Source organism: Cavia porcellus, unplaced genomic scaffold, assembly GCF_034190915.1.
Source record: "Cavia porcellus strain 051 isolate PalLab524CR breed Dunkin Hartley unplaced genomic scaffold, mCavPor4.1 scaffold_12, whole genome shotgun sequence".
Taxonomy (NCBI): Eukaryota; Metazoa; Chordata; class Mammalia; order Rodentia; family Caviidae; genus Cavia; species Cavia porcellus.
The window spans coordinates 62,051,852-62,078,623 of NW_026947495.1; the positions used below are offsets into that span (position 1 = coordinate 62,051,852).

The following is a 26,772-nucleotide window of genomic DNA, read 5'->3' on the forward strand; positions in this document are numbered from 1 at the left end:
CTAGAGATGGACCCAGGGCCTCAGGCCTGTTAGGCCAAGGCCTCTACCACTGAGCTACATCCCTACGCCAACGTACAAATTCTGAGTTTACGGCTATGAGCATTTTTATAAAGAGGTCTATTGATTACACCTTTGGCTCACTGAGGGGTTTATGTGTAAGTGTTAATAAAGCTCAAAATGGACTTTCGAACATTGAAGAAGCAGGCCAGTGGTCTCAAGGCCTGGCAAGTACACACAGAAAAGGTTCCTCTGCTCGGCCTAACTGCCTTCATGTTAGTCCTGGGCCCTCCTGCAGGAGATGAGCTTGTATTTTCAAGGAGGGCGGCTGACCTGGCCTGTAGGCAGTGCAGAACTGGAAAAATCGCAGCCTCTTTGTTACTAATTTGCTTACCACCCGGCCAGTTAGCTGCGGGTTATTTCTTAAAAAACGCGAACTGAAACCTCAGAGGTTTACAAGCGTCCCAGGACCACCATCCATCCCGGTCGGTCACTTAGAGGTGTGAAGCAATCCGAGGGCTTACTTATGCTTCTGGGTGTGCATGTTGGGGTTGTGGGTGAACCTGGGGGCGCCGAGCTCTCACCTGACCTGCCCGGCGGCTCCCGCACCGGAGGAGGGGGTCTCTCGGTGGGTGGGGGAGGCAGAGGGCCAGACCGCCCGGGCGACGGCAGGGGCGGTGCGGACGAGGTGAGGGACACGTTCCGCTGCGGGAGCCTCGGGATCTCGTCGCCGCCGCCGGAGCCCCCGGGGGGCAGGGGCGGCGGGCCGGGCCGGCTGGGCGGCAGCGGGGGCGGCGCCGGCGAGGCGGCGGCGGGCGAGGGCCGTGCCGAGGCGGGCACCGGGGGCTTGCTGTTCTGCGGGGGCGGCGGCGGCACGGCCTCGCGGTGCAGGGCCGGCCTGTTGCCCACGGGCGGCGGCGGGGGCGGCGCCTTGTCGTCGGCCGCCCGGCTCGGGGTGGGGGGCAGGGGCGGCCGGCTGGAGAAAGGCGCGGCGGCGCCCGACGGCGTCTGCCGCAGGGAGCCGCCCCCGAAGGCCGCGCCGCGGCTTCCCGGGAAGGGCGGGGGCGTGGGCCCCAGGCTGGGCTGCCGGGGGGCTGCGGGCACCGGGGGCGACCCGCGGCTGTGCAGGCTCGATTGAATGGGTCTCGGCGTGTTCGGTACTGGAGGGGGAAGGCTCTCGGGCTTCGAGCCCACGTCGGGCCGCGGCGGAGGCATCCGGTTCCGGGGAGGCTCCGGGGGGCCGCTGCGGTGGCCTGGAGAAGACACTGGAAACCTCGCCGGGCCGCTGGGGGGCGAGAAGGGCTTGGCATTCGCGGGTCTTCCTCCCGGTTGCGTAATTGGCGGTCGGCTTCCTCCAGAATCTACAGAACAGACAGACACCCAGTTAGAACATCAGAAACCCTAAAGACTTCAGGGAGCTGGGCTAATGGAGTCCCTTCCTAGAACGCTTAAAACATAGATTACTACTGTCCACATACACTGACTCCAGCTGTGTTTGCATTCTGATCCCAGGTTTTACAACCCCTCAACTTTCCAAAGAATTCTGGAGCGATCACTTGGCATCAAGTAAAAAATCAGTAAGCGTTATGACAGGGCAGAAACAAGATGGCCCAGGTAGAGATAGGATTTCTGCTAATGATTTTCATTTATCCCCACTGCCAATCCTTGTCCTCTGGCCTCTGTACCTTTCAGGTTTGAAAAATAATTCAGCCACCTTAAGTAAATTAGTTATCTCAGATGACTTTCCGTATTTACAGGCTTATCCAGTTCCTTGCAAAGAAGTGCCCAAGAAGTGGGGAGAATTTAATAGAAAAGTCAGGACTGCATTAAGAAAGAACTAAGAAAGGAAAAAAGAAACTTTTCGTCAAAGATTAATGAAAACAATCAACACTAGTGGAAGGAATTCATTTGCAAAGATGTAGGCAACTATTCAACTTTTTTTCCTTACCAGGTCCACTTCCAATTTGATATTGGCAGGAGAGAACAACCTTACAGCTTCTCTGGTTAAGCCAAATTTCCTTCAACTAGTAAACCAAAGTTTAGGGAAAAACTAAAGGAGGAAACAAAAGATACAGAAAATCTTATCCTCATACCTAAAACCTTGAAATCCAAGGTGAGGTCTCTAAAACATGGTTAACCTTAAAATTCTACCACTTCAGTCACAAGCTAATGGGTGTCAAATATTTAATGAGCACCTGTAATTCAGTCATTATTCTAGGTCAGTGATGAGCTTTTAGAGCTTTCAGTGATACTGTACAGCCTGCTGCAGTGCATGTGGCATAGGTTGCCACCACTGTTCTAGATCCTGCAGACAGAGAAATTATAAAAATAGAAAAGATCCTGCTCTGCTGAAGTTTATCCTTGGGCGGGGAGGTGATAATAAGACAGTCGATAAATACTTTCAGATAGTTTTAGGTTGTCAAACTAAAGTAAATCGGGAATGGTTGGAAAGGCCAGGACAGATGGGATGGCTGGGACAGCTCTTCTGAGGATATGACACTCTACCCAGAGCTGACAAGAGACCGCCCATGGGACGAGAAGGCGGCAGCGAGACACTTCAAGCAGATGGCCAGCAGGTGCAGAGGCCCTCACTTGGGCATAAGTTTCATAAAAGCAGACTGTCTGTCCAGGGCACAGTGGGCATAGGAACTCCCAATACTGGAATTGCAGCCTGGTGGCTAACCTGGTAGGCCAGGAGTTCAGATTTTATTCCAGACACAATATGAAGCAGTTGGAAAAATTTATTCAGTGTAATAACATGAACTCTAGACAGAATTTTCTATTTAGATGTTAGCTCTAGGGGAAAAAAAAGCCTTATCTTCCTTATCTCAGTGATATAATTCCACATTATCAATTTGCAGAAGGCTATACCTTGTAAGTTCAAATTATCAGAGTTACCATCCACCTAACACAGAGCTCTTTTGCACAACAAAAGTATATTTATATCAATTCCATCTTGATTTTAATTTTTATCTTTTATCATACCTTTTCACCTACTGCTGAAGTACTGAATGTATGTATTTGTTAGCTGCCTCGACTTCTTTTGGGTTTTAAATAACTAAATTTAAATTTAAACACAAATCTGGCAAGATAGGCTCTCTGTTACTGGGCCTCTTTCGAGATTTTGAACATTCAGTGCTAAACTAAGTCGAATAACCCTGAGGAGTCAGTGACTTTATTTTCAGAGGAATGTGAGAATTTCACTTTTCCAGAGGACATTTTAAAAGGTCACAGAAGTAGGAATAAAATTCTTCTAACATGAGAAACATTACCCCTCCCAAAAGTTTCACAGTGAATTTGAGCTTCTGTAGTAGTGAGAGAGCCTAGTGTACTCTGCAGGGTTTTTCATGGAGGCAAGACCAGATTCAATTTTTCTTTTTTTTGGGTTCACAGACAATCCTACAGGTCCTTTGCATGGCTCCCTGCAGAGGACATAGGTTGAGTATCCCTAAATCTGAAAATCTAAAATGCTCAAAAATCTGAAACTGTGTGTGTGTCTGTGTTACTAAGATTCAAACCAAGCCTTGTGCATGCAGGGAAGCACACTCCCATTGAGCCACACACTAACTTTAAAATCTCACTCTTTTAGAGTACTGACATGAAACCAGAGGAAAATTCTGTATCATGAAACTTTGTTTCATGCACAAAATTATTAAAGATATTGTATAAAATTACCTTCAGAGTAGTACATGTAAGAGTATACAAAATATGAATTTTATATTTACAATTAGGTACTATTCCAAAGATATCTCAATATACATATGCAAATATTCTAAAATCTGGAATTCAAAATACTTCTGGCCTCAAGCATTTTGGATAAGGGGTTCTCAGCTTTAGGGTAGCTGGCTCTGAAATGTCAAATGTGTGTCATGCAAAGATTTCCCAGTGCATTTGAAAAGTGGCTGGCGAGTATTTTTGCTATGCTGGACATCTGGGGAAGGCTACCTCACACAGCTGCACCTGCCAGGCCACAGGGCAGAGTTCTGGGGCACCAAGTTCCATGTGCTCTTTCCTTTTCTTCCCATTTTAGCTCACCTTTTAGAAAAATACAAGAAAGGACAGGTTCCCCCAAGAACACGGGCACATATTTCATAGCTCTGTGAAGCTGCCTGACCCTGAATGATGAAAAGAAGTAAGGAAGGAGCGAATGCAGAGGGGGAGGAAGGAAAGAAAGAAGGGTGAACTAAGTCACTTTTCTTATAAAACAGAGATAACATCTCAACTAATCTAAAATGTTCTAAAGGGCACAGAGCCTTAGTGGATCTGCCAAGTCTACAGACTTTGCCTTTGCTTCAGGTACTCAGAACAGGAAACTTGGTACCATTATCTCTACTGGCCGTGGATCTCAGCTTGGGCATTCCAGCCTGGAACAGTCCTCCCAAGCCAGGAGGTCCGCCCCCTCCAAAGTTTCCACCACCACCGCTGCTTCCTCCTCCTCCGCTGCCCGCTCCTCCGCCAAAGCCTCCACCGCCAGCACCAGCTCCTTTGGGCTCTGCAAAAGGAAGAAAATACATGTATGAAAACTCCACTAGAGTGTGGCACCAGACCTAGCCCAAGGAAACCTTAAGAGAGGGTGGAGGCTAAACCTGGGCCCCTGGGGGGCAGCTGCAGCGTTTTAGGGGTTTGCCTTACTGCTGGGCAGAACAGAGGTTTTCTTCCTGCTGCAGGTCGGGCCTAGCCCAGCAGTGGAATAAACAGTAAGAGCTCAGGCTTTGTCCTCATGACCTGCTTCGCTGGCTGTCCTATGTATTGATACCTGTTTGTCCTACAGCCTAAGCTTTAGCAAATAAAAAGATCTACAAAGGAATGTTCCAAGGCAAAGAGATACAATAAAGGTGAGGGAAAAGGAAACAGTAAATAAAACAAGGGAGAAATAGTAAACACATACACACAAAACCCCAAAACAAAACAAAACCTCATACGTTACTCCTTGAACATATCCAGTATTGAAGTGTATTTTTTCTTGTATTTTTCATGTTTTCTGTTAAAATTAATAACAAATTTATCTGAGCATGGTGGCACACACTTGTAATCCTAGCACCCTGGGAGGCTGAGGCAGAAGGGTAACAAGTTTGAGTGCAGTCTGGGAACTTAGTGAGAAGCTTAGGGAAAAAAATAATTGAAGAACATAAAAAACCCACTAACTATTGTTAGCATTTTTCATGTCATCATTCTTTAAAAATGTGAGATTACTGGGCCATATTATATTTTAAAACATTAATGTATTATAATTTAATTAACTACCTCCTTATTTGATGGCCTTTTAGGTTGATTTTATTTTTTTAATATCATAAAACCCAAGAGTAGGGTTAAAGTTTAACAACTTTAAAAGTTTTGGCAAATCAAGAAGGCACAAGACTTTATTTGCAAAAAATGGTAAAAAAAAATGGCAAGCAAGCAAAAAAGATTAATGAGTGTCCTGTCTTGCTTTCTCATTTATTTCTTATTACCTTTGAGCTATTTTGTTTCATTTGAGATAAGACCTCACTAAGTAGTCCAGGCTGGCTTTGAACTCACAGAGATGCTTCTACTTCAGACTCCCCAGTACTGGGGCTTAAAGGCATATGCCACCAAACCCACCTTGTTTTTGTTTTGAGACAGTCTTGCTATGTTGCTCAGCTGCAGTTTGAACTCCCGTCCTGTCTCAGCCCTGAAGTGCTGGGATCACAGGTGTGTGCTACCATGCTCAGCTGAGCCATTTTATAACTGTAAATTGTAGAAGACTGCTAGTAATGATAATTGTATTTGTCTAAAATGCAAATTAATTTGCTCAGTTCAAAGGAATTGATTACTGACCTATTTTGCACGTAGCTATAAGTTCATTTCAGTGCTTATATGTGTGTACTTTGTTCTATATTTTCCTTTGAACTAATGACATACTTGTTCCTTCATTAGTTAATGAGTTAAATAAATGCCTAACATGTTCATTTTATATTTGTGTGACAGCCATGATTATACCCTCTATAAAATTAATTGCTTAATTATAAATGTATGTATGATTACATCTAGATGTTCCCCCAAGGCGTCATGTACTTATAGGTGGGGATTTGGGAGGATGACTGGATCATGGGTGTGTGATTCTGGATTAATTCGCAGATGGGTTTATAGCTGCGTGTGATGTTGGGAGCCAAAATCTGGTGGGAAGAGGCGGGTCGTTGTGGGAGCGGCCTGGAAGGAAACACACATGTGTATCTGTCTCCATCCCTCTTCCCTTGATGGCTCTCCAGTTCCTGCCCGCCACACCATGAACTGTTTCTCCTCTGCCATGTCTCTGTGCCACCCTACCTTGGAGCCATCAAACTAGGTATTGAGCCTCTACAAAGGGTGTGAAAGTTAACCTTTCTTCCTTTAACTTATGGGTGTCAGGTATTTTGTCCCAGCAATGAGAAAGTAAGCCAGTATAGTTTTTTTTTGTTTTGTTCTTTGTTTTTGAGACAAAGTCTCACTCACTACATAGTTCAGGGTGGCCTTGAACTCACAGTGACCCTCCTGCCTCAGCCTTCCCTGTGTTCCAGTTACAGGCATGCACCAACACACCTGGCTGTCTATTTGCATTTGTTAGGTTAAATATTGTTTAAAGTTCTACCTCTCTAAAACTAGATTGAGTCTCTGAATCAGTAAGAATATGTATAAATTAATCTGGGAGAACTGTATATTTATACTTCACATTTGGAAATGTAGTATATTCTATTTATTCATGTCTTTTGGATTTTTTTGGGAAGTTTTGAAGTTTTTTAACTCTAAGTACATTTTTGTTTGTTAAAATTGTGAAAAGGGAATTTTCCTGTTATATTTTATAACTGGTTAGTATTGGCACAGGAAATTTCATTTGATTAATAAGCCACTTTACTGTATATTCTAAGTTAAAATTTACAAAAAAATTACGACCTTGCATTTTCTGGTAGATGTATAGTCTGCAAATCATAAAGCTTTTAAATTCCTCTTCTGAAAGGTGTGTATCTTCTCTTTTACACAGGTAACTACTTTGATGGCTGTACTTTCATAACAACGTGAATTATTGATGGTGCTAAAGGTAACTGTTCTGATTTTAATGCAACTACCTCTAATATCAACTATTGGTTTGAAACAAGCTTTTAAAAAAATATGTATAGTCAGGAAGAATCCTTCTATTTTAGATTTCTAAGACTTTCTTGTAGCATGGAATTCTATCAAATGCCAATTAAATATCTACTAATTTGATTATATTGTTATCTTATTTGATATGGTAGATCTAGTATTAAATATAGTATAAATGAACCTTGGGCTTGGTGAATTATTTTTATAACATAATTAGGTTTTTTTTAAAGCATGGTATTCTCTCATCCATGATCATAAATTATCTCAGATGAGTTTTCTAGTTTTGGAACTACTGTAGTGACATTTAGTTTTGGATAATCCTTTGTTCTGGGTGGCGGTTCTGTTCTTTATGGAAGGTTTATTGCATTTCTACCCACTGCCCACTAGGTGTCTCCTACCCCCAAGTGACAACCAAAAGTGTCCCCAGGACCAGGAAAGTAGCTCAAAGGTACACTTGTCTAGTATACTATACATGAGGCCCGATGTTTGATCCCTGGCACTGCAAACAAAACACATACACAAAAACATGGAAAAATATCTTCAGACATTGCTACATGTCTTCTGGGAGGCAAAAATCACCACTAATAAAAGCACTTATGAACAACTTTCTTTTTTGTGTGTGCTGTGTTTACCAAATTCTGGTATTAGGATTATGACACTTTTTTATACCTCTCAGATAGTTTTTTTCATCTTTTCCTGTTGGAGAATAATTTATATGACATTGAATTAATTGGTATTTTATTATTATAACAGAAAATGGAGTCATACAAAAAGGATAAAATTAAGGATAGCTAACTTGCTTCACATAATTCTGTATAAATTGTAGCACTGCAAGACGGGGCTGAATTCAAGTGCTGTCACGCATAATCATGGGCAACATTTTGATATACAGTCTCGGGTGATTTCACATGCAAGCAAACACAAAACCACGGGCAAAGAGCTTGTGATAGCAATATAGCTGTCCAGTGCATAGGCTGTAAGGACATGTACTGGGTTCATCTTGTACATTTTGCTTCCATTGAGGGAAGCTTTTTTTCTTTTTCAAATGAGTTGGGTTCTCCAAGGTCTTGCTAAATTGCACAGGCTGACCCTGAACTTAACAATTTTCTTGCCCCAGCCTCCCAATAGCAGGGGTTACAGGCATGTGCCAGGATGCCTGGCAGAAGCAGTATACTCTTAAACATTACTGAACAGCCAGAGGGGAGGACTGCCACTGTTTCCTTATAACTGGGGAAGCGGATCTTGAAGAATACAGTAAGTTCCACTGGATTGAGAAGTAGGCCCAGACTGCCCAGTTTCCTTCAGCATTGGGAATTTACACTAACTCTCCAGGTCCTCACACGAGGGATTATAACTCAGACAGCTGTTGGGCCACAGCTTGCCAGACTGTGCTGGGTTCATCCCAGGGAAAATCCTGTGACGCTGATGAGTGTTTTGACTGAGAGGTCACAGGGTTTCAAATCAAGAGTCAAAAACCCCACAGTTCCTTTTTTTGAGGAGTGGTATACACCACCTTGCCTGTTAGCAGAACAATGTTCAAAGACCTTATTTTAATCTTCCTCTTTTCATTTCCTCCCCACACCCATGTTCCCTTCTAACTCTGATCCTTCTTCTCTTTCTACTCTCAGGCACTTTTCCCAGGGATCCCCAAGCACTACTTTGCTGAAATCCACCATCTTTATTCACTTGTCTACAAAACTCCACGTGCTGATTTGGCAAAGGTCAGTGTACTTCCTTTGAGTCCAAATGAGATCTTGGATGAGTCTCGGTAATATCTGGTGGGCAGTGGAAAGGTCTAAAAATGTGAAAGGCCAGTCTCAAGGCCTGATTACTAATGATCAGTGGATTCTTTACTCTGTTGAAAATGCTAATAAGTAGCCTTGTGTTGTGGGTAATTGTTTGTAGAAACTTATCTCAGGCTCAAATGGGTAGATAAGTAAAAAATGTGGTCTCATTTTCTCTCTCTCAAAGTTTCTGCTAATCACATCTTACATTTGAATTACACTGTCAGATAACAAAGCACTTGTACAAGCTCACTTGAAGCTCACAACAAATTTGTGCTGTCAGTAGAACAGGTATCCAGCTCCACTTCACAAATGAGACCACACAATGGACGTGCCCTCCATCCTCTGATCTCAAGGAAAGGGAATTTTCCATATTTTCATACCCATCTCATCTGTGGGGCCAGGAGCAATGGGTTAAACTACAGAAAAATATTGCGAATAATTCAGAGAATCACTGCTGTGTATGTTTCGGACAAAGAATTATTATACCAGCATCCTGCTGCATTAGAAGAGAGCCCAAGCCAAAGCTGTGGCCTACAGTGAGTGGAACAATCCCTTATTTTGTTAGCTTTGCAGCTGTTGTTAAACAAAAAACATAAAATAAAACCAAACAAAACCCTCACTTTTTTGGAGGAGGTATACAGTTGATTGTTAGGCTATAAACCATCTATCTCATTGGGAAATTGTTTTTTCACTTACTGTCCAAAATTGGTGCACTTCTGTCATTGGTGACTGTCTTCTTTAGTTTCTTCCCTTTGCTGATGTCAGACAGAAGAGCATTTCTCCCAGCCTGCTCTGACTTATTTAGGGTAGGCTTTTCTGTATTGGCCTGAAAGGAAACCACAGACTTGTTTGCAGCTCCTGGATTAAAATGATGCACTATACTACTCAGCAGAAGGGAGAGTATTGGTTTGCTATTAAGGTTCTTAGAGAAAGGCTATAAATCCTCCACAAGTTTTGGAGTCCATGTTACGTTTTTTTATGACCTAGACATTTGAGAGCAGATGCAGCAGTAAATTGCATTCATTTTCAAGGCAGGAAGTCAGCTTCTTCTAGAAGTCTCTGAAAATTCAGACCACAGTCTGCCTGTATCTAATGCAGCCACGGTGAGGGTTGATGGCTGGCTACACATGACAAGGGCACTTTCAGTCTCAGGGTTCTGCAGGACACTTCAGGCTTTATTCTCCAGGGTGTGTCCCAAAGGGTAAGATCCCTTTATCATCTTGTAGAACTAACCTGGTGCACAGGAAAAACTGTCTCTAGTAAATAATGGTGGGTTTAATAACTCGCTGCAATTTCTGAAAACAAGTTCCTCTTAGTACCTTGACAAAGATGCTTAATATTTAAGTGAGATTAATTAAGTATAATTTACATCTGGTAAACTAATCCTTTCAGGTTACAGTTCTGTAAGTTCTGACAAACTCTTACAGTTGTGTTACCACACCACAATCAAACTACAGAACATTTTCATTATTATTCTCTCAAGTCCCCTGCTGTCCCTTTGGTCTACTTGTTTCTGATGTTTAGTCCATTTGAAGAACCTGCAGAGTAGACAGAGGTACTGCTATAAAATGTATAGGTATGTTCCAGTATTTCTAGAGTCCCTGAAATCAATCTTGTTTCTTCAGGATCATTTAGGAGCAGAGACACCTAAGTGTCCAGCATGTGGACTCAGAAGTAAGCGTCTGCCTGTGGCTGTCACACTGGAAACTGGCTTGCCCTCACCTGGGCCCAGGGAGCAGATGCGAGAGTCCTCCTAGGCTGGACCCAGCCCTCCTGGATGGGATGTGCTTTCAGATGGGCCACCTAGCGCCATCTCATCCACCCTCCTATTACTGGAGTTAGAGAGTTCAGAAAAATGCTGAAGTAGGTACATGAAACCATTGTACATTAAATTGGAAGTGTCTTGAAATAATTAAATTATAAGAGATTACTTTCTTATGATAATGATAATAATACAGCTTTTATGCTGGGCCAGACACTGTTGTCAGTGCCGTATGTGTATTATTTCATTTAGTTCTCATCAAATGTGAGTTGTTATTTCTACTTCACAAAGAAGGTGACTGAGGCAGAGGGAGATTATATGGTTTGCCTCATCACCAGTTAGTAAGAGGAGGAGCTGGGATTCAATCTCTGACAGTCTGACTCCAGGGTCTTCCCTATCATCAGACAAAAGGCTAAACCTGGGCGCCTCCCTCAGCCACCAGCACATCCTGGAAGAGGCTCTCAGAAGGTCCTTCCAGAAGTGCCCTGCATATCAGCTTACATTTGCTAATGCTTTATCCCTCCCTGCTCTGAAACTTATTTTTTCTGAACAACAGCAGACCTCGGACGTCCTGGAAAGAGCTTTAAAAATTACCTCCTGGCTTCATAGTAAGAATGAAAATGAGCTAAGGGTTAGGGAGGTTGACCACCTTGCCTTACTGGATCTCTAACAACCTGGGGTCAGCAACATTCAGTGGCTTCCTTTTCATTCTGACATCTGAGCTTGAGTGTTTGCCTCTCTCCTATGGCAGATCAAAGACCTTAACTGCACCAGTCCACTCGGCAATGTCCCATGATGGCCACCAGCCTTCTTTTCCCTTTTCTTCTCTCTCTAGCCTCTTTCTCCAAGATCTTGCTTTGCATTAGGTAACAATGGATAGAAATCAGCTGACAGGATAGACAGAGGTTCCTCAAACTTTGATCATTCTCGTGCAGTATTCTTGTGCCACCTGTGTTAGAACTCAGTATTTTATCAAGCCAACTCATTGTATTATTTACTATATTATTTTTCAATGAGCATATTAAGTTAACTCACTGTTAGGTCCTGCATTTTACATGCTAATCAAAATTTTTAGAAGACATGTTAAAATAAATACATAAGCATTAAAATTCAAAAAATTAATCCATTACTATCCAGTAGTGTATACAATTCACATTTTGGGAGAAATTGAAACCAATCTTGCTATGTCAGCTGGATCAGAACTCCTCAAACTTATCCATGCAAAAGACAAGTTTTTAGAAAACTTTAAAAATCTGTAATAGATTTGGTAAAATAACAATGGATTTTTGTAAAATGAAAAGGGCTGGGGATGTAGCTCAGTGGAAAAGCATTTGCCCTGCATGTGTAAGGCAGTGATTCAGTTCCCAGTATGGGAGGAAGAAAGAATGAATGGATGAATAAAAGTGACTTTGTTTCCCCAAGCCTTAGTGTCCGTGTATGAAAGTGAAGGGAGCACCAGCGTGAGGCTTCTAGTGGTGCAAGTATCATGTGCAGGGGAGGCCCTGGAAATGGATGTGTCCTGGTACCTTCATACCACCATGTGGCTCCCCGCAACAGGGTTCTCTAACTTTCCCACAGGCCTTTGGAAGGCCAGGTGGTTGCAGTGAACATGGGCAGTAAACACTTAAATGTATGGACAGTCTAGAAGGGGCACGTGAGTACAGGTGGGAAAGCGGCTGGTGATAGGGATGATAGATCAAAAATAGTGGAAAGAAAGGAGAGGGCAAAGAAAAAGAAAGTGGGATGGACAACACATGCTGGATGCACTGCTCACAGCATCCTGGGTTTTCAGACTGTCCACCCAGGAGTGAAAGGCTGGATGCTGAGTGGACACAGTTTATGCTGACCTTAGAACAGCTCCTGCAAATTTCCCTTGATGGGCAGGTCAGTGGAAACTTAAGGAGCCCCACTGCATGTTCACACAGTGTATGGCAGCAGACAGTAAACAAATGTTTCAAGGTGTTTAGATTCTTGAGGTCTCAGGGCTTCGCTTACTCTGGGTCCTGGCAAAGCCTACTATACCATGTCTGTGCCAGAATGCACACACACTCAAAATGCACACCTGCATGCCAGATTTGGGCTTCTTTTGATCTGCAATAGGCATAGAAAATGAATGGAGAGGAGACACTCACCAGTGCAAATGTGGGTGGCGGTGGGGGCGCCGGTGGGGGAGGGACAGGCATCTTGGATGGTTATACTTTCAACAGTCTTGCTGATAAATCTGTAAAGACAAAACAGCATCCTAGCCACTTTCTCATTGCTGGCACTCAATACCCAACACCAACAAATTAAAGAAGGAGAGCTTTATTTTGGCTTTTTTAAAAACAAGCATCAGTACATAGTTGCTGGCTCCAGGGCAGAAGCAGAATGGGGAAGGACCCGCCGCACAGAGGAAGGCTGCTCACCCCCTTGCAGCTGGGAAACACAGAACAAGGAAGGAGCTGGAAAAGGAGATCAGTCTTCCAAGCTATGTCCCAGTGATCCTCCTCTTCTGACCAGAATCCCCCTAGTAACAGCAAGTCAGCTATACACCCCCATAAGCCAAGCTCCTCCCCAAAAGCCTGGAAGCATGTGAAGCTCTTCAGAGGGACATTTAGATTTAAACTGTAACGTTCTTCCCTAGCCCCCAAGATTCATGCATATCTCTGTATGCAAACTGCATTTAAAGGTTGCCAAAGTCTTAACAGTTCCAGCACTGCTCAAAAATCTAAGTCCAAATTTCCTCTGAGACTTAACACAAACTCTTAGCTGTGAGCCCCTGTAAAAATCAAAAAGAAGTTAAACACTGCTGACATACAATGGCACAGGGCAAATGTTTCCATTCCAAAAGGATGAATGGAGATAGAAAGGACTGGGACCAAAGCAAAACTGAAACCCAGCAGGGCAAACACTAAATCCTATGACTCTGTGTCCAGCACTGGGGACAAGTTATGGTGAGATGAGAACCCCAAAGGACCCGGGCTGCCGCACAGCGTGGCTGGGTCAGCTGCTGTGGCCTCTCGCTTGATCCCTGCCTGCTGTTTCCTCAGCTGTTGTTCCACACCGGGCTCTCCAGTGCATCTTTGGCAGTCATGTACTAGACTCTTCAGTACCCTGTTCTCATCTTCCTCCTTACTGTCTCACCAAGGGACAGCTTCACTTATGTTCAACTTTTTCAAGGGATGGAATTGCCTTTCGCTTCCTCACTTCTCAGATAAAACTGTTCTATCTAGAAGGTCCCTAGCAGGGAAAGCTTCTGAGCCAAGGTAAATGAAGAGCCTGGAAGCTAAACCCAGTGCTGTGCTGCTCAATTCCACCCCCACTGCAGTGGTCACTGCGGAATGGGGTGGCCCTGGGCCTGTGGACTATAAGTAGAGGATTTTCATGCAACTACCAGAAGTGTAGCCTATCCAAGTCTGATGGAAAATGAATGTTCTTCAAGTGGCTCCTCTTTTTCACTCATCCCCAAGACACAATCCTTTCTTGCTCTCCCACTGCACAGCACCCCCTGAGCTGATTTCATTAAAATTTGAGACTCCCTCTGTTAGAGTTTACAATGGCCACCGGAGTGACATAAGTTCTATATAACACGTGTCCCAAATCTCAAACAGCAGAATTGTTTTTCTTCTATTCTCAATAGTCTCCTAATTGCAGAGAACTTCTTAGAATTTAACAGTTAGCTCAAGCACCAAAAGTTAAGATGGAAAATGCATGCCTTGGAAATAAATGCTTTCTGTTGAGATAATGCTGGATGGCTTGCTTTCTGTGAACAGAAATGGAAGGGAAACGCTAAAAGGACATTGCTGGACTTGTCACAGCTGCTGGAAAACAAGAATTAAGACAGAAACAGTTCATTCCAAAATGGGCTGTCAAAAAATTTGAATTTTAAAATATTATATCACTGCAACAGCAGCTATCCCTTCCAGAGAATCAATTAGATCCATGCGTGTACCTGTATTGTCACTGCAACACACAGGCTAGCACAACTGTGCTGAGGACAGTGAGCCTTGGTGAAAGTGAGTCTTTCACCATCAGCCCCATGGTAATCCCCTTGAATCATGTCTTCTCAGTCCGTGCTCCTCCACTGGACCACAGTGCCTTGCTCCTTGCTCTTTTAAGCATTTTCAGGGAGGCTAACTAGTGCTACTAACTAGGCTGACCTTAAAAGTAAAAGACTGTTTTAGACAAGGATCAATTTCAAATCTGTCCTTTAAATTGGTCTTCACTGCATGTCAATAACCCTTTCCCATTGGGCCAACTGTGCACTGTGAACAGGGTTGAGCGCCCCTGTGTAGGGGACATGCCATCTTACAAGAACTTTAGAGGCCTTGGAGCTGGCCATCTCCCAGGGACCAGGAGGAAGGGCAGGGCTCCAAAGCTGAATGCAAGTCTGACTGTGAAAGAGGCTAGAGCCAAGTCAATGGTGTTAACCAAGCTGGAGAAGGCGGCTTGTCAAGGCAGGGAGAGCCTGGTCGGCCTGGCAGGCCCGAGAGGTGGGCACAATCCCTCCGTGTGTTTGGTGACTCTAATCCATTTTGTCTGAGTCCATGTTCACCAACTACCCTTCAGTCATCCTGTTATCTCTACCTAGGAAAGAATGGATTCTGGTCAACAGGAATCCCCTGTGGGCTTCTCATGAGTCAGTCTCTGGTTGCAAGTATAAAACCAAACTACTTCTGTCCTTCACATCGCAGGCCCACACTGGGGACTCTTTCAAGGGACTGCACCCTGCAAGGCTTTATTACTTATTCTACATTTGCTGGTTTAGTACTGTCTGTACTCTACCTGGCTTATAAATAGATGGGATCACAACTCAAGGTGGGGGGATGGTGATTGTGTGATCCAGATGGCTAGTCTGGATCAATGGGAGAAAACCAGTCCTAACATCACAACCAGCACAGAAACAAGCAGGCAAAACCAAGGCCTGGGGACAAGAAGCTATCAAAGATTTTGGGGTCTTGAGAGAAGCAGGCCTTTCCTCTCCTGGGGAGAGGATCTGCGGGTGAGCACTCTCACTATCCAAGTGCCATGCAGAAGAAAGCATTTGTCTTTTCTCTCCACTTAAAACTTCCCAACTTCCCTGCCCCCATCTCCCGTGCCCTCCAGATGAATGATGTCCATGCCCATCCCAATGCTACAAGGCTGCCTTGTACCCTTTGCTTCTTTTGAGCTGAACTCCTGGGCATGGCCTGGACTTCTCCAGGCTGGCCCCAGAGGGAAGTTTGTGAGAACCCCACACTGCCATCTCATTCCCACATGGACTAAAGGAGGTATACCAGCCTCACTTCTTGGCTGTCTTTCTTCTGGACTGTGGGCTCCCCAGGTCTCCCCTGCTACCTGGCAGAAAGCAAGGTTCTCACCAAATATGTGCAGAGTGAGAACCAAGGACCTCATCAACAGGCAGGCTGCTTGTCCTTGGAAGGGCCCTCAGCATCCCTCCTTGTGCACTGTGAGGTTTAGGCAGGGAATCAGCACTGCCCCAGTGTTAAGTCCACGGACTTGTTTTTCTAGTGGCCTCGTATTTCCCCAGTGAAGCAAAACCCAATGCCCAAGGGAGAGTAGTGATTTCCCTTTCCCCAGAGTGAACAGCTGCACTCAGCCAGAGGTGGGTGTCTCCAGGCTCTCGGCACCAGACCACAGAGCCTAACTGAGCAGGTATGCTAGCCTGGATAACTTATACCCACAGTATTCATGGGCAGCATCAGGGTCTTGTGAACCGGGGTGAAGAAAGTACGTGTTATTTAGCATTTCCTTTCAATTTCAAATGTAGACCACCAATCAATTCCTGAGCTGCCTCTACCAACAGTTTTTCACATGAGACTTTCATAACACCTTTCAATTGCTGCAGATCTCCTTTGAAATTCTGCACTGAGACCTGCTACTAGTCTCTGAGGGAGTTGCATTTCTGTCTTCCCTCAGAAGGGAGCATGCCAGGGAAGGTGGCTCTGTCCTGGGACCAGCAGGATCCCTGGAACAAGGGAGAGGCCCAGGGTGGCAGGTCTCAAAGTGTAGCCCGTGGTTTCCTGCATCAGAATTTCCCCTGCCATCTGCTCCCAGCACATCAGCCAATCCCAGACCTACTTAACTGCACAGCCCTGCCCTCCCCCACCCTGCCCAGCACTGAATTTCCAGGAATGCACACTTGGGAGATTAATTTCTCTGCATGAATTATTTCAGTGTTTAAATAACTTCTATCCTGGATGGGGCATATTTTTTCAAACTTTCACCTGGTGTGTAGAGAAAACCCTAAGAATGGAAAAGACTTTTATTTTCCCACGTTATTAGGGTACTGAATTGTGACCCTACAAATTCACATGCTGAAATCCCAACCTCTAGTGCCTCAGCATGTGGCAGTTTAGAAATAATGGCCTTAAAGGGGTGAATGAGTTAAAAATGAGACTATTAGGATGGAGCCTCCAGAACCACAGCATCCTTACAAGAGGTAGAGATACCGGGGATGTGTGCATCCAGAGGAAAGGCCACCTGCAGAGACAGTAGGAAAGCACTGTCTGCAAGCCAAGGGGAGACATGAGGAGAGAACAATCCTACCGACACCTTGATTTTGAACTTACAGCCCTCTAGATTTGTGAGAAAATAAATTTGTACTATATGGACCCCATGGTCTATGGGATTTTGTTATGGCAAATTATACAATAGTTTTAACACTATTATGTTGTTTATTATCCTCTGTGGAACTAGGATAATGGCTTTTGAATAAATTATCTATCAATTAATTGATTTCCCACCCAATATACAGCTGGTCTGTCACACATCAAATAAAAAAGTCACCCTGAATTCTTACATGTGAGTGACTGTCAAAGCTTTAATAACTAAATAAATCAAGAAATTATTAGATTTTAGGTGAAAAACAGTGGAAATAGAAGAATCTGCCAATAAATCTTTTTCTTTTTTTGCCAATAAATCTTTTAAAAAGAGTTGGCTCTATGAGTTGAGAAAACAGAAAAATATTTTGCATAGGTGACTTGAAAACTTCAGCTTCTGTTTTTTTGCTGTGTGTCCATGTGCGCATGCGCTCGTCCACTCTTTGCTGTGTGTCAAAGTGCACATGCTCCTGTCTACACAGTGTACATCAATGTTGAAATTCTAGCGTGTCCTTGTTCTGTGAATGAAACCATTGGCACCACTGGTTTTACTGTAACTCTATTAGCAACATCATGGCCTGATATGTTAGACAACATCACACTTTGATTCTAAACAACTAGGGCAGTGATGGAGAACCTTCTAGAGCTTTCAATGATACAAACAACCCACTGCAGCATGTGTGCCATGTTTCGCTACCACTGAACCACTAGGATGCAGCCTACCTGAACTTTTAGCCCCCTAGAATTACAGCCATCTTACAGCCTGGACCCATTTACTAACCAGGAGATGTCAGAACCAGAAACACCTTGTGAGGAAGAGACCTGTAACCTCTGTCCCCAGAGGGGAAATATTCTCCCTAACCATGTGGAAACCAACAGTCTCAGCCACAGCCCACAGTTAGTCCAGCCTGACCCTGGAAGCTCAGGACTTCTTCAGCATGCTAGGAAGCAGAACTCACTCTAAATGTAACATGATGGATCTCAGAATCAAGAGAACTGCTGTTATTTAAATAACAGTGCTTCTTAGTTTTTATAGGCAATTTATATTTATCCTGGAGCTAACTGGAGAATGACTTAAAAGATTTCCAGTAGCCCCAACAGAAACAGCTTCGGGTCCTCAGAAGCTGGGATTCTAACCCTGGGTGTGGTGGGGTTCACTTAGTGCAGATAAGGCCAGCTTTAGGCAGTTATTTTTCTCACCACTCTGCGATATTTGCAAATGTAAAGTACTGTGCTCTATAAGCCCTGCCAAAAGTCACCCTTAAATACTATCTTACTTAAAATGGAGGGGATAAAAGTAAGGTCCCCCTCATCCCGCTCCACCAAAGTTGACTCCATATAGAGGTATTTTATTTCTTCTATGAGAGACAGTGAGGGAGGATGTCACAGAAATAATACAATCTGTCTTCTCGGACAGATCCGAAGGTCCAGCTGCTCTTTTGCCCTCGTTATTTTATATTCCTTTATTTTTATTTACACATTTATATTTTATATATAACGCAGCCTTTTAGCTTATAAATGTACACACACAAGCCTTCACCCACCCCGTTGTTCACTTCTTCCGTACATTTTTTGACTAAAAGATATTAGTAGAAAAAATTTAATACGTTACTCAAGTGTTTTAATAAATTCATATTGAGTTATTAAAGCCATTAAAAAAACAACTGAAAGGGCATTCATTACAAAGACAATGAATCAACTGAGCATGCTGGCACATGCCTGTAATCCCAGCTCCCAGCAGCAGGAGCAGGATGATTGCTGCAAGTTCAAAGCCAGCCCAAACTATATAGCAAGACTCTTAGTACAAAAGAAGAAGAAAAAAAGGATTCACTGAAAGGTACACTACAAAAATAAAATCCTTTCGCACACTTAAACTGCTGCTAAAATACTGAATTTAAAAAAAAACATAAGTTGGGATTTCTACTCAAAATTATTATTGATTTTATTCTTTAAAGACTACCGAATGCAAGCTTAGTTGGATATTCTTAAGATCTGAAAGCCATTAGAACTAATTCAGATGAATTCGGCTTTGTTCTTCAACTTCCTGTAAAAATACTCAACAGGAAAACTGATGCTCACAGTAAACCACAGCCATCCTGTTTCTTTAACGCGATCTCTTCACAGCTGTAATGCCGGTAGTTTGTATTTTATGAGAGTCATTGCAACACCCCTCCTCACCACCAAGGAAGTGTATCTTGCTTGGAGGTTCAGAAACTCTTAATATCTTCGCAGCAAAGTCTGTTGCTGTTGTTGCCCCTCCTTTCCTCAGTTTGAAGGTCCCTGCTCAGAGCAATGAGGCAATTCACACAAAAGAGAAGCGGAAAAGGCAGCTGGCCCCAAGAGGAAGCAGAATGCAGAGAAGAGGAGCTGCTGTCCTTCGTGAGCAGGTCAGCAGCCTCGCTACTGACCGCTACTGACCGCTGCTCTCCATGTGCATTGCTCTCCCTGTGCACTCGCCGTGGAGCCAGGCCGCTGTGCGAGGAGTCTCCCGTGTCTTGGAATGCACTCGCTCTTTTCTTGGGTGATATCGTTTACAACAACAGCTGAAGTGACTCCACTTAGTGGTCTTCTCAGTGGTGATGGCTGCGTGTCTAGTGGAGGCCTTCACTACACCACTCATGCTCCTTTTAGAGCTCTTCCATTACAGTTAATGGACTTAGGGGAAAGGTGGAAAAGACATTTTTCAAAGAATGCTTTTTTCACTTGCAGGACTGGGAACTGAAATTCAGGCCTTAACGTTGAACTACATCCCCCTCCCCTCCCTTAAAAAAATATTTGGAGACAAGATCTTGCTCAGTTGCTAAATTGCCCAATTTTAAGAGTAATTGCCAGGGAAATAAAGGTTAATATGAAGTATTTTAAATCAACTATGATGTATATTTAAAATTTAATACAAATTTATAGACACCTAAGACCCTTTGGTCGTGAGAAAATGAAGTTTAGCTGAGTGACTCACCGACCTGTCGTTAAACTAAGGAACAGGAAAAAGAGATTTTTAAAAAGTGTCAGTTTTCTTCCCATTTCCTCCTGTTTCCTCAAAGTACTGTTTTAGGGGCTCAAATGTCAACGATACAGTTTTCCTAAATTGTGAGCACCACACTTAGTTTATCCAAAAGAGTAAGATTTGTCCCTGTTCCCAAGTACACAGGAATACATGTACACACACACACACACACACACACACACACACACACACACACACACACATATACACACTGGGGTGCAGACACCAACACACCACACCCACCTCCACCCTTGATACATTTTATCATTAAAATGTATCCTCCTAATATAAGCAGAAGTGTCACCAAATTTACTTCTTAGGAAGAGAGAGATATCTTAATTTGAGATGAATCATTTTAAAGATACTGCTGCTCTGATAATTAAAGCACTGAGAATCCCAGATTCCCACAACCAGGAAAAAGACCTCGAGAACTTGCATGGTTTATCACATTGACTTTAAACTGCGCTTCATGGAAAACATTCTTGAAATTCAGAAAAGTTCTTCCATCTCTAGCTGTTAGATGGTATGGAGCAAATTACTTAGCCTCTCTAAGTCCAGTTTCTGCAATTAAATGGTGATAGTAGTACTGTATCTATTTAGTAGGGTTATTCTAAAGTTAAATGAGGCAGTGCTTAATATGCATTAGCCATTTGTTAAAAATAAAATAAGGAAAGTGAAGTGTATAACATACACCAAGTGGTCAGTAAATGTTACCATCTCTCTCCCTATTTAACCATGAGAAAGAGAAACCACGGCTGATTTAAAACTCAGCCTACGCACACCCACGCATGCGAGCCTCTGTACCACAAACCAGGAAGGAACATGAAGTACCACTTTAATTTCTCAGAAAAGTATATTTATGAAGGCATTTCTTATTCTAGTAATTTTTTTCAGTTTTAATTTTCAGGGCTGATAGTCACAGAATATCGGCAGAGGTATTTATGACAGTCCAGGGAACGTGTTCTTTGCAAGAAGAGGCACATATATTACAATTTGGAAAGACAAAACAAAGCAAACCTCAGAAGCGGAACTGTATTACAAGTTAAAAGGACAGAAACTTCCAAAGTAAATGATATATTCATTAACTGTTCCGCAGATTTCACAAAGGCATAAAAGGCAAAGAATTAGGGAGCTCACCTCCCCTTATGTCTTAGCATAGGCTGACAGGCCAGATCTAAATGCGATTTCCTTAATAATCAGACGGGAACTCAGCTGCTGAAATCCAGGGAATAATGGTCACCACTGGGACTTTTCTGAATGCTACAACTCGCCCAGAATGTACTTGAACCTTCAGAGTTTAGATATCAGAGTAGCTGAAGAGCTGTGAACAAGTTCCCTGTGGACCCTCTCACAAACTTTCAAAGAGCATTAGCAAAGCTGACTATGATTTAGAGTAAACCACGCAGCAGTGATGCTGAACCTTTTAGAGCTTTCAATGATACAAACAAGCCATTGCAGCACGCAGGACCCTCTTCAGACCTATAATACGGAAAGTTTGGAGTACATCACATTCTAATTCAAAAGAAACAAAACTACATGAAGCTCACATGATACTCTAAGCCACACAATCCAAGTGAACCCCAAGAGCAGGGCTTCCACACTAACAGATCCCAAACCTTCCCCAGCCTCTTGTCTCCTCTCTTACCATCTTGTCTTAGTCATTCCCTGCCACCAGGCTTTCTCTCTACCAACGTATCCTACTATTCTTAACTAGAACTTTCTGCAGCCTTTCCTTCATTTACCACACACACCTTTGTTTTGCACTGTACGCACTGCAAAATGTATTATGCCAGTATATTATTGAAATGAATTTGTGTTTGATTCAAGCCGTACATGCTCTCCTAATTTTTTAAGCCTTTACTGAATATTTTTCTAGGGAGGAAAAAAGGAATATAAGTCAAGTTTCTTTTCCATGCATATCCTAATTTTTTTTAAGATAGGGTTTTGCTTTATATATTTCAGGCTGAACTTGAACACACTATGCAGTCCAGGCTGGACTTGAACTCACAGTAATCCACCTACCTCGGCCTCCCACGCACTGGGATTACAGGCATACACCACCATGCCCAGACTAAGAATTTCTGAAAATACAAAGTCATTTTCAAAATCCTGCTCTGTGAGTTTCTGAGTACATGGCTTGAAATTTTAAATTATAGTATTTATGCCAAAGTTTAATCGTAGTAAATGTAAACAGAATTTGATTTACAATAGTAATGTACTACAATGCTTCAGTGGAAACAGAACTGTTCTAAAACACCATCTGTCTTCTTCCTAACAGACTTCTTAGAAATGCTTTAGTTTAGGAGTTGAATTTAACACATTTACAGCAATAGGACAACAACAGTTTTGTTCCAAGTATAATGCTTGGTACTTTACTTTGGTTTGAAGCTGCCAAGGACTCTTTCTACTTTAAAATATTACTGTTGTTGGCCAAACTGAGGCGTCCAAGGTAGCTGCATAGACACCTCGCACCTTATACCAACAGGACATGTTTCCTCATTGGAGCCCCCATCTTAAATGGGAAAGTAGGGGAAGAAATTCCTATGGAACCAAATTTGTCCAAAGGCCAAAACAATTCTACCCAAAATGTTGCTCAGATCTTAGCTCAAAATACAAGTTATGAATCACTCATAATCATTACAGTGGACAACAGGAGTAAGTCACATGGTCTTCTAACTAAAACATTAAACAACTTTATCTTGACATACGGTGGCCCGTCACCAGCCATTCTAGTTCCTCCTTCTCTCTGATAAAGGAAATACATTTAGTTTGAAAACAACTTTTCTTACCGTTAGAAGGAACTGTAAGGAGGCATGATCAGGGATACAGGCAGACAGAGCGCAAGCAAGAGCTGAGCCAAGAGAGAAAATCATCCCTGCAAAAGCATCCTCTTCTAAGACATGCGTTCCTGGGCAGCCATTTTGGACAGGCCCCGGCCTCTTCTTCAGTGTGACATACTGACTCAGAGGCAGATGTCCTTCTGTGGTGTTCGCTTCCTGTCTGATTAATTTGTTGTTTGTTCCTTCCTCCTTTGCTTCAGAAAAAGAAACTAGATTGGTTTTACTTAAGAAGCAAGCAAAAAAAAAAAACCCTAAATTAAAAAATTAAATGTTTCTGTTTTCCACAAAGTATAATATAGCCATTTGGTATGGTGACAAGACAAGAGGAGTTCAGCACCTCCATCCAGTTAACAGCCTGACTTTATTTTAGAAATCTCTACAAAAAAATAATTGTTCATGGGACTTGAGATTCCTTCAAAAGAATTCAGTGTGAAAGCATCACTCTCAATTCTGACTATTCCACTTAGTATAAAGCAGAAGAGTCACTCAAGAAATAAAAGCTCTTAAGTATACTGATAATTACTGTAAGTGATCCTTCCTCATTTACAGAGCATTCAAGCGTGTGGGGAGAAAGTTACAAATGCAGACGAAGAGAGCAGGTCAGGTGTAGGAAGGCAAATGAGTTGTGTAATGTGGTTGGGGTGCCTCAGTCAAGACAAATGAAATCCAGCCCGGGTCAGCTGCAGATGCACAGCTCCCCAGGCCCCCCGAGCTTCAGAGGGTACTAAAAACTCTCCCAGAAGATGCCTGACACAAACATACAAGAAATGAGGGCAGGAGGAGGAGTCAGACTTCTCCCTTTTAAGGGTCTCTAAGACACAGGTGGCAACAGATTATATGTGGATAATACACGTCAGAACTCTGACTTAGGTATAGTCTAGAGCAGTCTGAAAGTGCTCCTAATTTTCTCTTGATACAAGTGAAAAGATTTTAGACTTTTAACTGTAATGTATACAGTGTAACTCTGAGAAGTGTATCCTGGGAGAATGAAAAACAGAAGCATATTTCAAAAACTTTACTGTAAAATGTGCTGGTTGGTTCCTGATTCTGCTGGATTCAGAGCAAAGATGTACCGAAGACTTGATGTTAGCACACTTCCCTTTACCTACAAACGCCTGTACTGGGTGAACCAGTGTTCTCAACTCAGGATGCTGTTGGAAATTCATGGAAACAGTTTCAGCTGAGGAAATTTGTGGGGTGCAGTGGGTGGGATGGTGGGAGGGCCCATGAAATTCAGTGGGGGGGGGGCTGTGACACGGTGCTTAGGACAGACACCAGAAGAGCTCCTAGACAGGAATGCTGGGGTAGATGATGTCTCAAGTTCCTCCAGACTCTAGATTCTCTGAGATCTGAATGGAATTGCTCGAGCAGTCCCTGAGTGTGCAGCGTCAGTAGAAGTAGCAGTATCAGTACAAGTCCCTCACTGTACCTGGGGCCACTTGAAGGACTGCATTTCTAACAGGGCTTAGAATCCCAAAGACGATTAATACAGAATAAATACAATATGAATTTGGATGGAGGCAAAGCCCTGTAGCTGTCATGTCCTTTGTCCTTTGCAAACTCTTGCGGCAAGAGAGAATTTGATCAATTCAAAATGTCTGAGTGACTCTCCTGGTGGAAATCTAAAGTGTAGTCAGGTCTAAAACTGTGGTTCATATAATGATTTTTCTATGTATTTACAGAATTATTTTTGAAGTTCACTGAGGCACCACACACACACACACACACACACACACACACACACACACAGATACTCAGTATGTTGTTAGTGACAGCTCAGTAAGAATCCAGAGTGTCATCTAGAAGGCAGGAGCTGTCAGAATGCAAACTAGCAGTGGTAAGAAGTCTGCATCCAGTCCAGTGAAGGCAAAGTTTTTAGAGCTTTCAATGCTAACAGCAGCTGCTGCACGCATGGTGGAGGTGGCGCCACCACTGGTCTAATCCATCTTTCATGAGAACTTGTAAATGCACTCGACATTGGGTACACTTATTCGGGACCTAGTGTGTGCAATAGGACATGAACTGGACAATGCTTCCCCTCTGCTTAGCCCCCTCCAGTGTTTTCTCATTTCTCTAAAGTCCCAGTTCTCTGCCTGGGGGGCCACAGCCCACATGATCTTGCACCCTGGCGCTCTGAGTCCCTCTTGCTTTTTTTACTTCCCAGCCTTTTCTGTTCCTTAACTGCACCAAGCTCATTTGCATCTCGCAAGTCCTCTTGCCTAGGACACTCCACTCTTGGTCCCTTCACATTCTTTAAACATCAGCAAAAGAAAGGCCCATCTCTTCTGTTCTCTTCTCTTGATACATTACCACTTAACATTTTCTTATTTGTATGTCTCCACCAGAGTTCAAGCTCCACAAAAGCAAGACTAGGTCTGCCTTGCCTCCTGCTATCACCTCAGTGTTACAGTCAGGAGTTGTGAGGAGAAAAATTCCAACCAGGACACAGAATTTATAATAGTATTTTATGATGGTTACCCAGAGTTAAGAAAGTTCAGGAAATCTGTTCACAACACTAAAGACTCAGAATGTTCAGCCAAGATCCTAGATTCCATAGCAATGTCCTGCATGAGTCCAGAAGACAACCTAGAGCCCAAGACAGTGCCTCCCAGGAGTCCAAATGAGGTCTAGAGCCCATGAGAAGAACTCAGACCAGTCTGTTTTATGGATCTGCACTGGAAAGGGCCAAAGGTCGGTGGTGGAAGCTAGAGAGTCTATGTCAGTGGGGTGAAGGAGCTGTACTGGTAGGTTGAGGGTTCTACACTGGAGCCAAGAGGTCATGCTCAAAATAAGGAACAGGGCTGCCCTGAAAAGTACCACAGCCATCCTCAGTGAGGTCTCAAGCACCTCTGATGATGAGAACTGTCAAGTACATGCCAGAAAGCCAGCGTGACAAGCTTGTCCTAGAGATTAAATAGCACATATCTTTGAAGCCCTCTGGAGCCAGGAAGTGATGCTTGATGTAAGGGCCAGAGCTCCCCCAAAGTGTACCACAGCCACTTTCAGCAACAAGGTCCTGAGCTCCTCTGATGATAATGGCTAAACTCGCACTGGGGAAGCCACCATGACAAGCTCCTCCAGGAGAACCAATAGCTCGAAACAGCAACACTTAGGAGAACCCACAACACCTAGCTCTTCTCCACATCTCTATTTATGCTGGCAACTTTCCTCAGGTGTGCCATCCACACTCAGCATCATGCTGATTTAATTTAGCTGGAGTTAAGTTGACCACCAGTTTTTAATCCATAACACTCAGCGTCTCATATAATATAGTGTCTAACACCTGGCAGGTGCTCAGTAACTAGTGTTTACTGAATGATTAAGAAAATCAGTATCTCACACAAATTCTTCTAAAAAATTTGAGCTTTAAGAGCTTAAGACTGTTCCTCCTGAAATAATGCCAAGATTAGACTTAAACCTTCTTGGGAAAAGTTGTTATAGGGCTATTTTCTAGAGGAAAGATCAGTAGGTAAGACACACTAACCAGGTGGGCTCCACAGTGTGTGTGAAGTCATGCAGTGTGAGCGGCTTTTATCACCAGACAGTGGCAAGGGGCGGGGGGATTTAAGAAAGTTAAAACAAACCAATCAAAAAGGAAGGAGAGGGGAGAAAAAGAAAAGGGAAACAAGGCAGGAAAAGATGGAGACGTGAGATTACGTGGCAGGCTGGAGAGAGTTCCCGCTACCTGGCTAAGCGCAGTGGCCTAGGATGCCACCTCTGCAGA

At 43.3% G+C, this 26,772-nt stretch overlaps 1 protein-coding gene and 1 long non-coding RNA gene across 5 annotated transcripts in view; one reads left to right on the forward strand and one right to left on the reverse strand.

Moving 5' to 3' along the window:
- Wipf1 (WAS/WASL interacting protein family member 1) overlaps positions 1 to 26,772 on the reverse strand; it is a 110,710-nt gene that overhangs the window by 12,855 nt on the left and 71,083 nt on the right. For 2 of the 3 annotated variants that reach the window (XM_063259329.1, XM_063259330.1), the window contains exons 2-5: positions 12,756 to 12,844; positions 9,558 to 9,687; positions 4,319 to 4,489; positions 582 to 1,358 (exon numbers count right to left, since the gene is read on the reverse strand). In XM_063259329.1, the coding sequence (XP_063115399.1) occupies positions 582 to 1,358; positions 4,319 to 4,489; positions 9,558 to 9,687; positions 12,756 to 12,806 (1,129 nt within the window). In that variant the 5' untranslated portion in view covers positions 12,807 to 12,844. Of the gene's footprint in view, positions 1 to 581; positions 1,359 to 4,318; positions 4,490 to 9,557; positions 9,688 to 12,755; positions 12,845 to 22,997; positions 23,217 to 26,772 lie in introns of those variants that run through there. The other variant, XM_063259328.1, reaches the window with a different exon arrangement.
- LOC134478313 (uncharacterized) lies at positions 312 to 12,039 on the forward strand. Of its 2 annotated transcripts, none has more exons than XR_010050875.1 (4): positions 312 to 497; positions 6,974 to 7,030; positions 8,703 to 8,795; positions 10,487 to 12,039. It is a non-coding gene; the product is annotated as an uncharacterized LOC134478313 (long non-coding RNA). The 2 variants fall into 2 exon arrangements; XR_010050876.1 differs by lacking the exon at positions 312 to 497 and adding an exon at positions 6,002 to 6,301.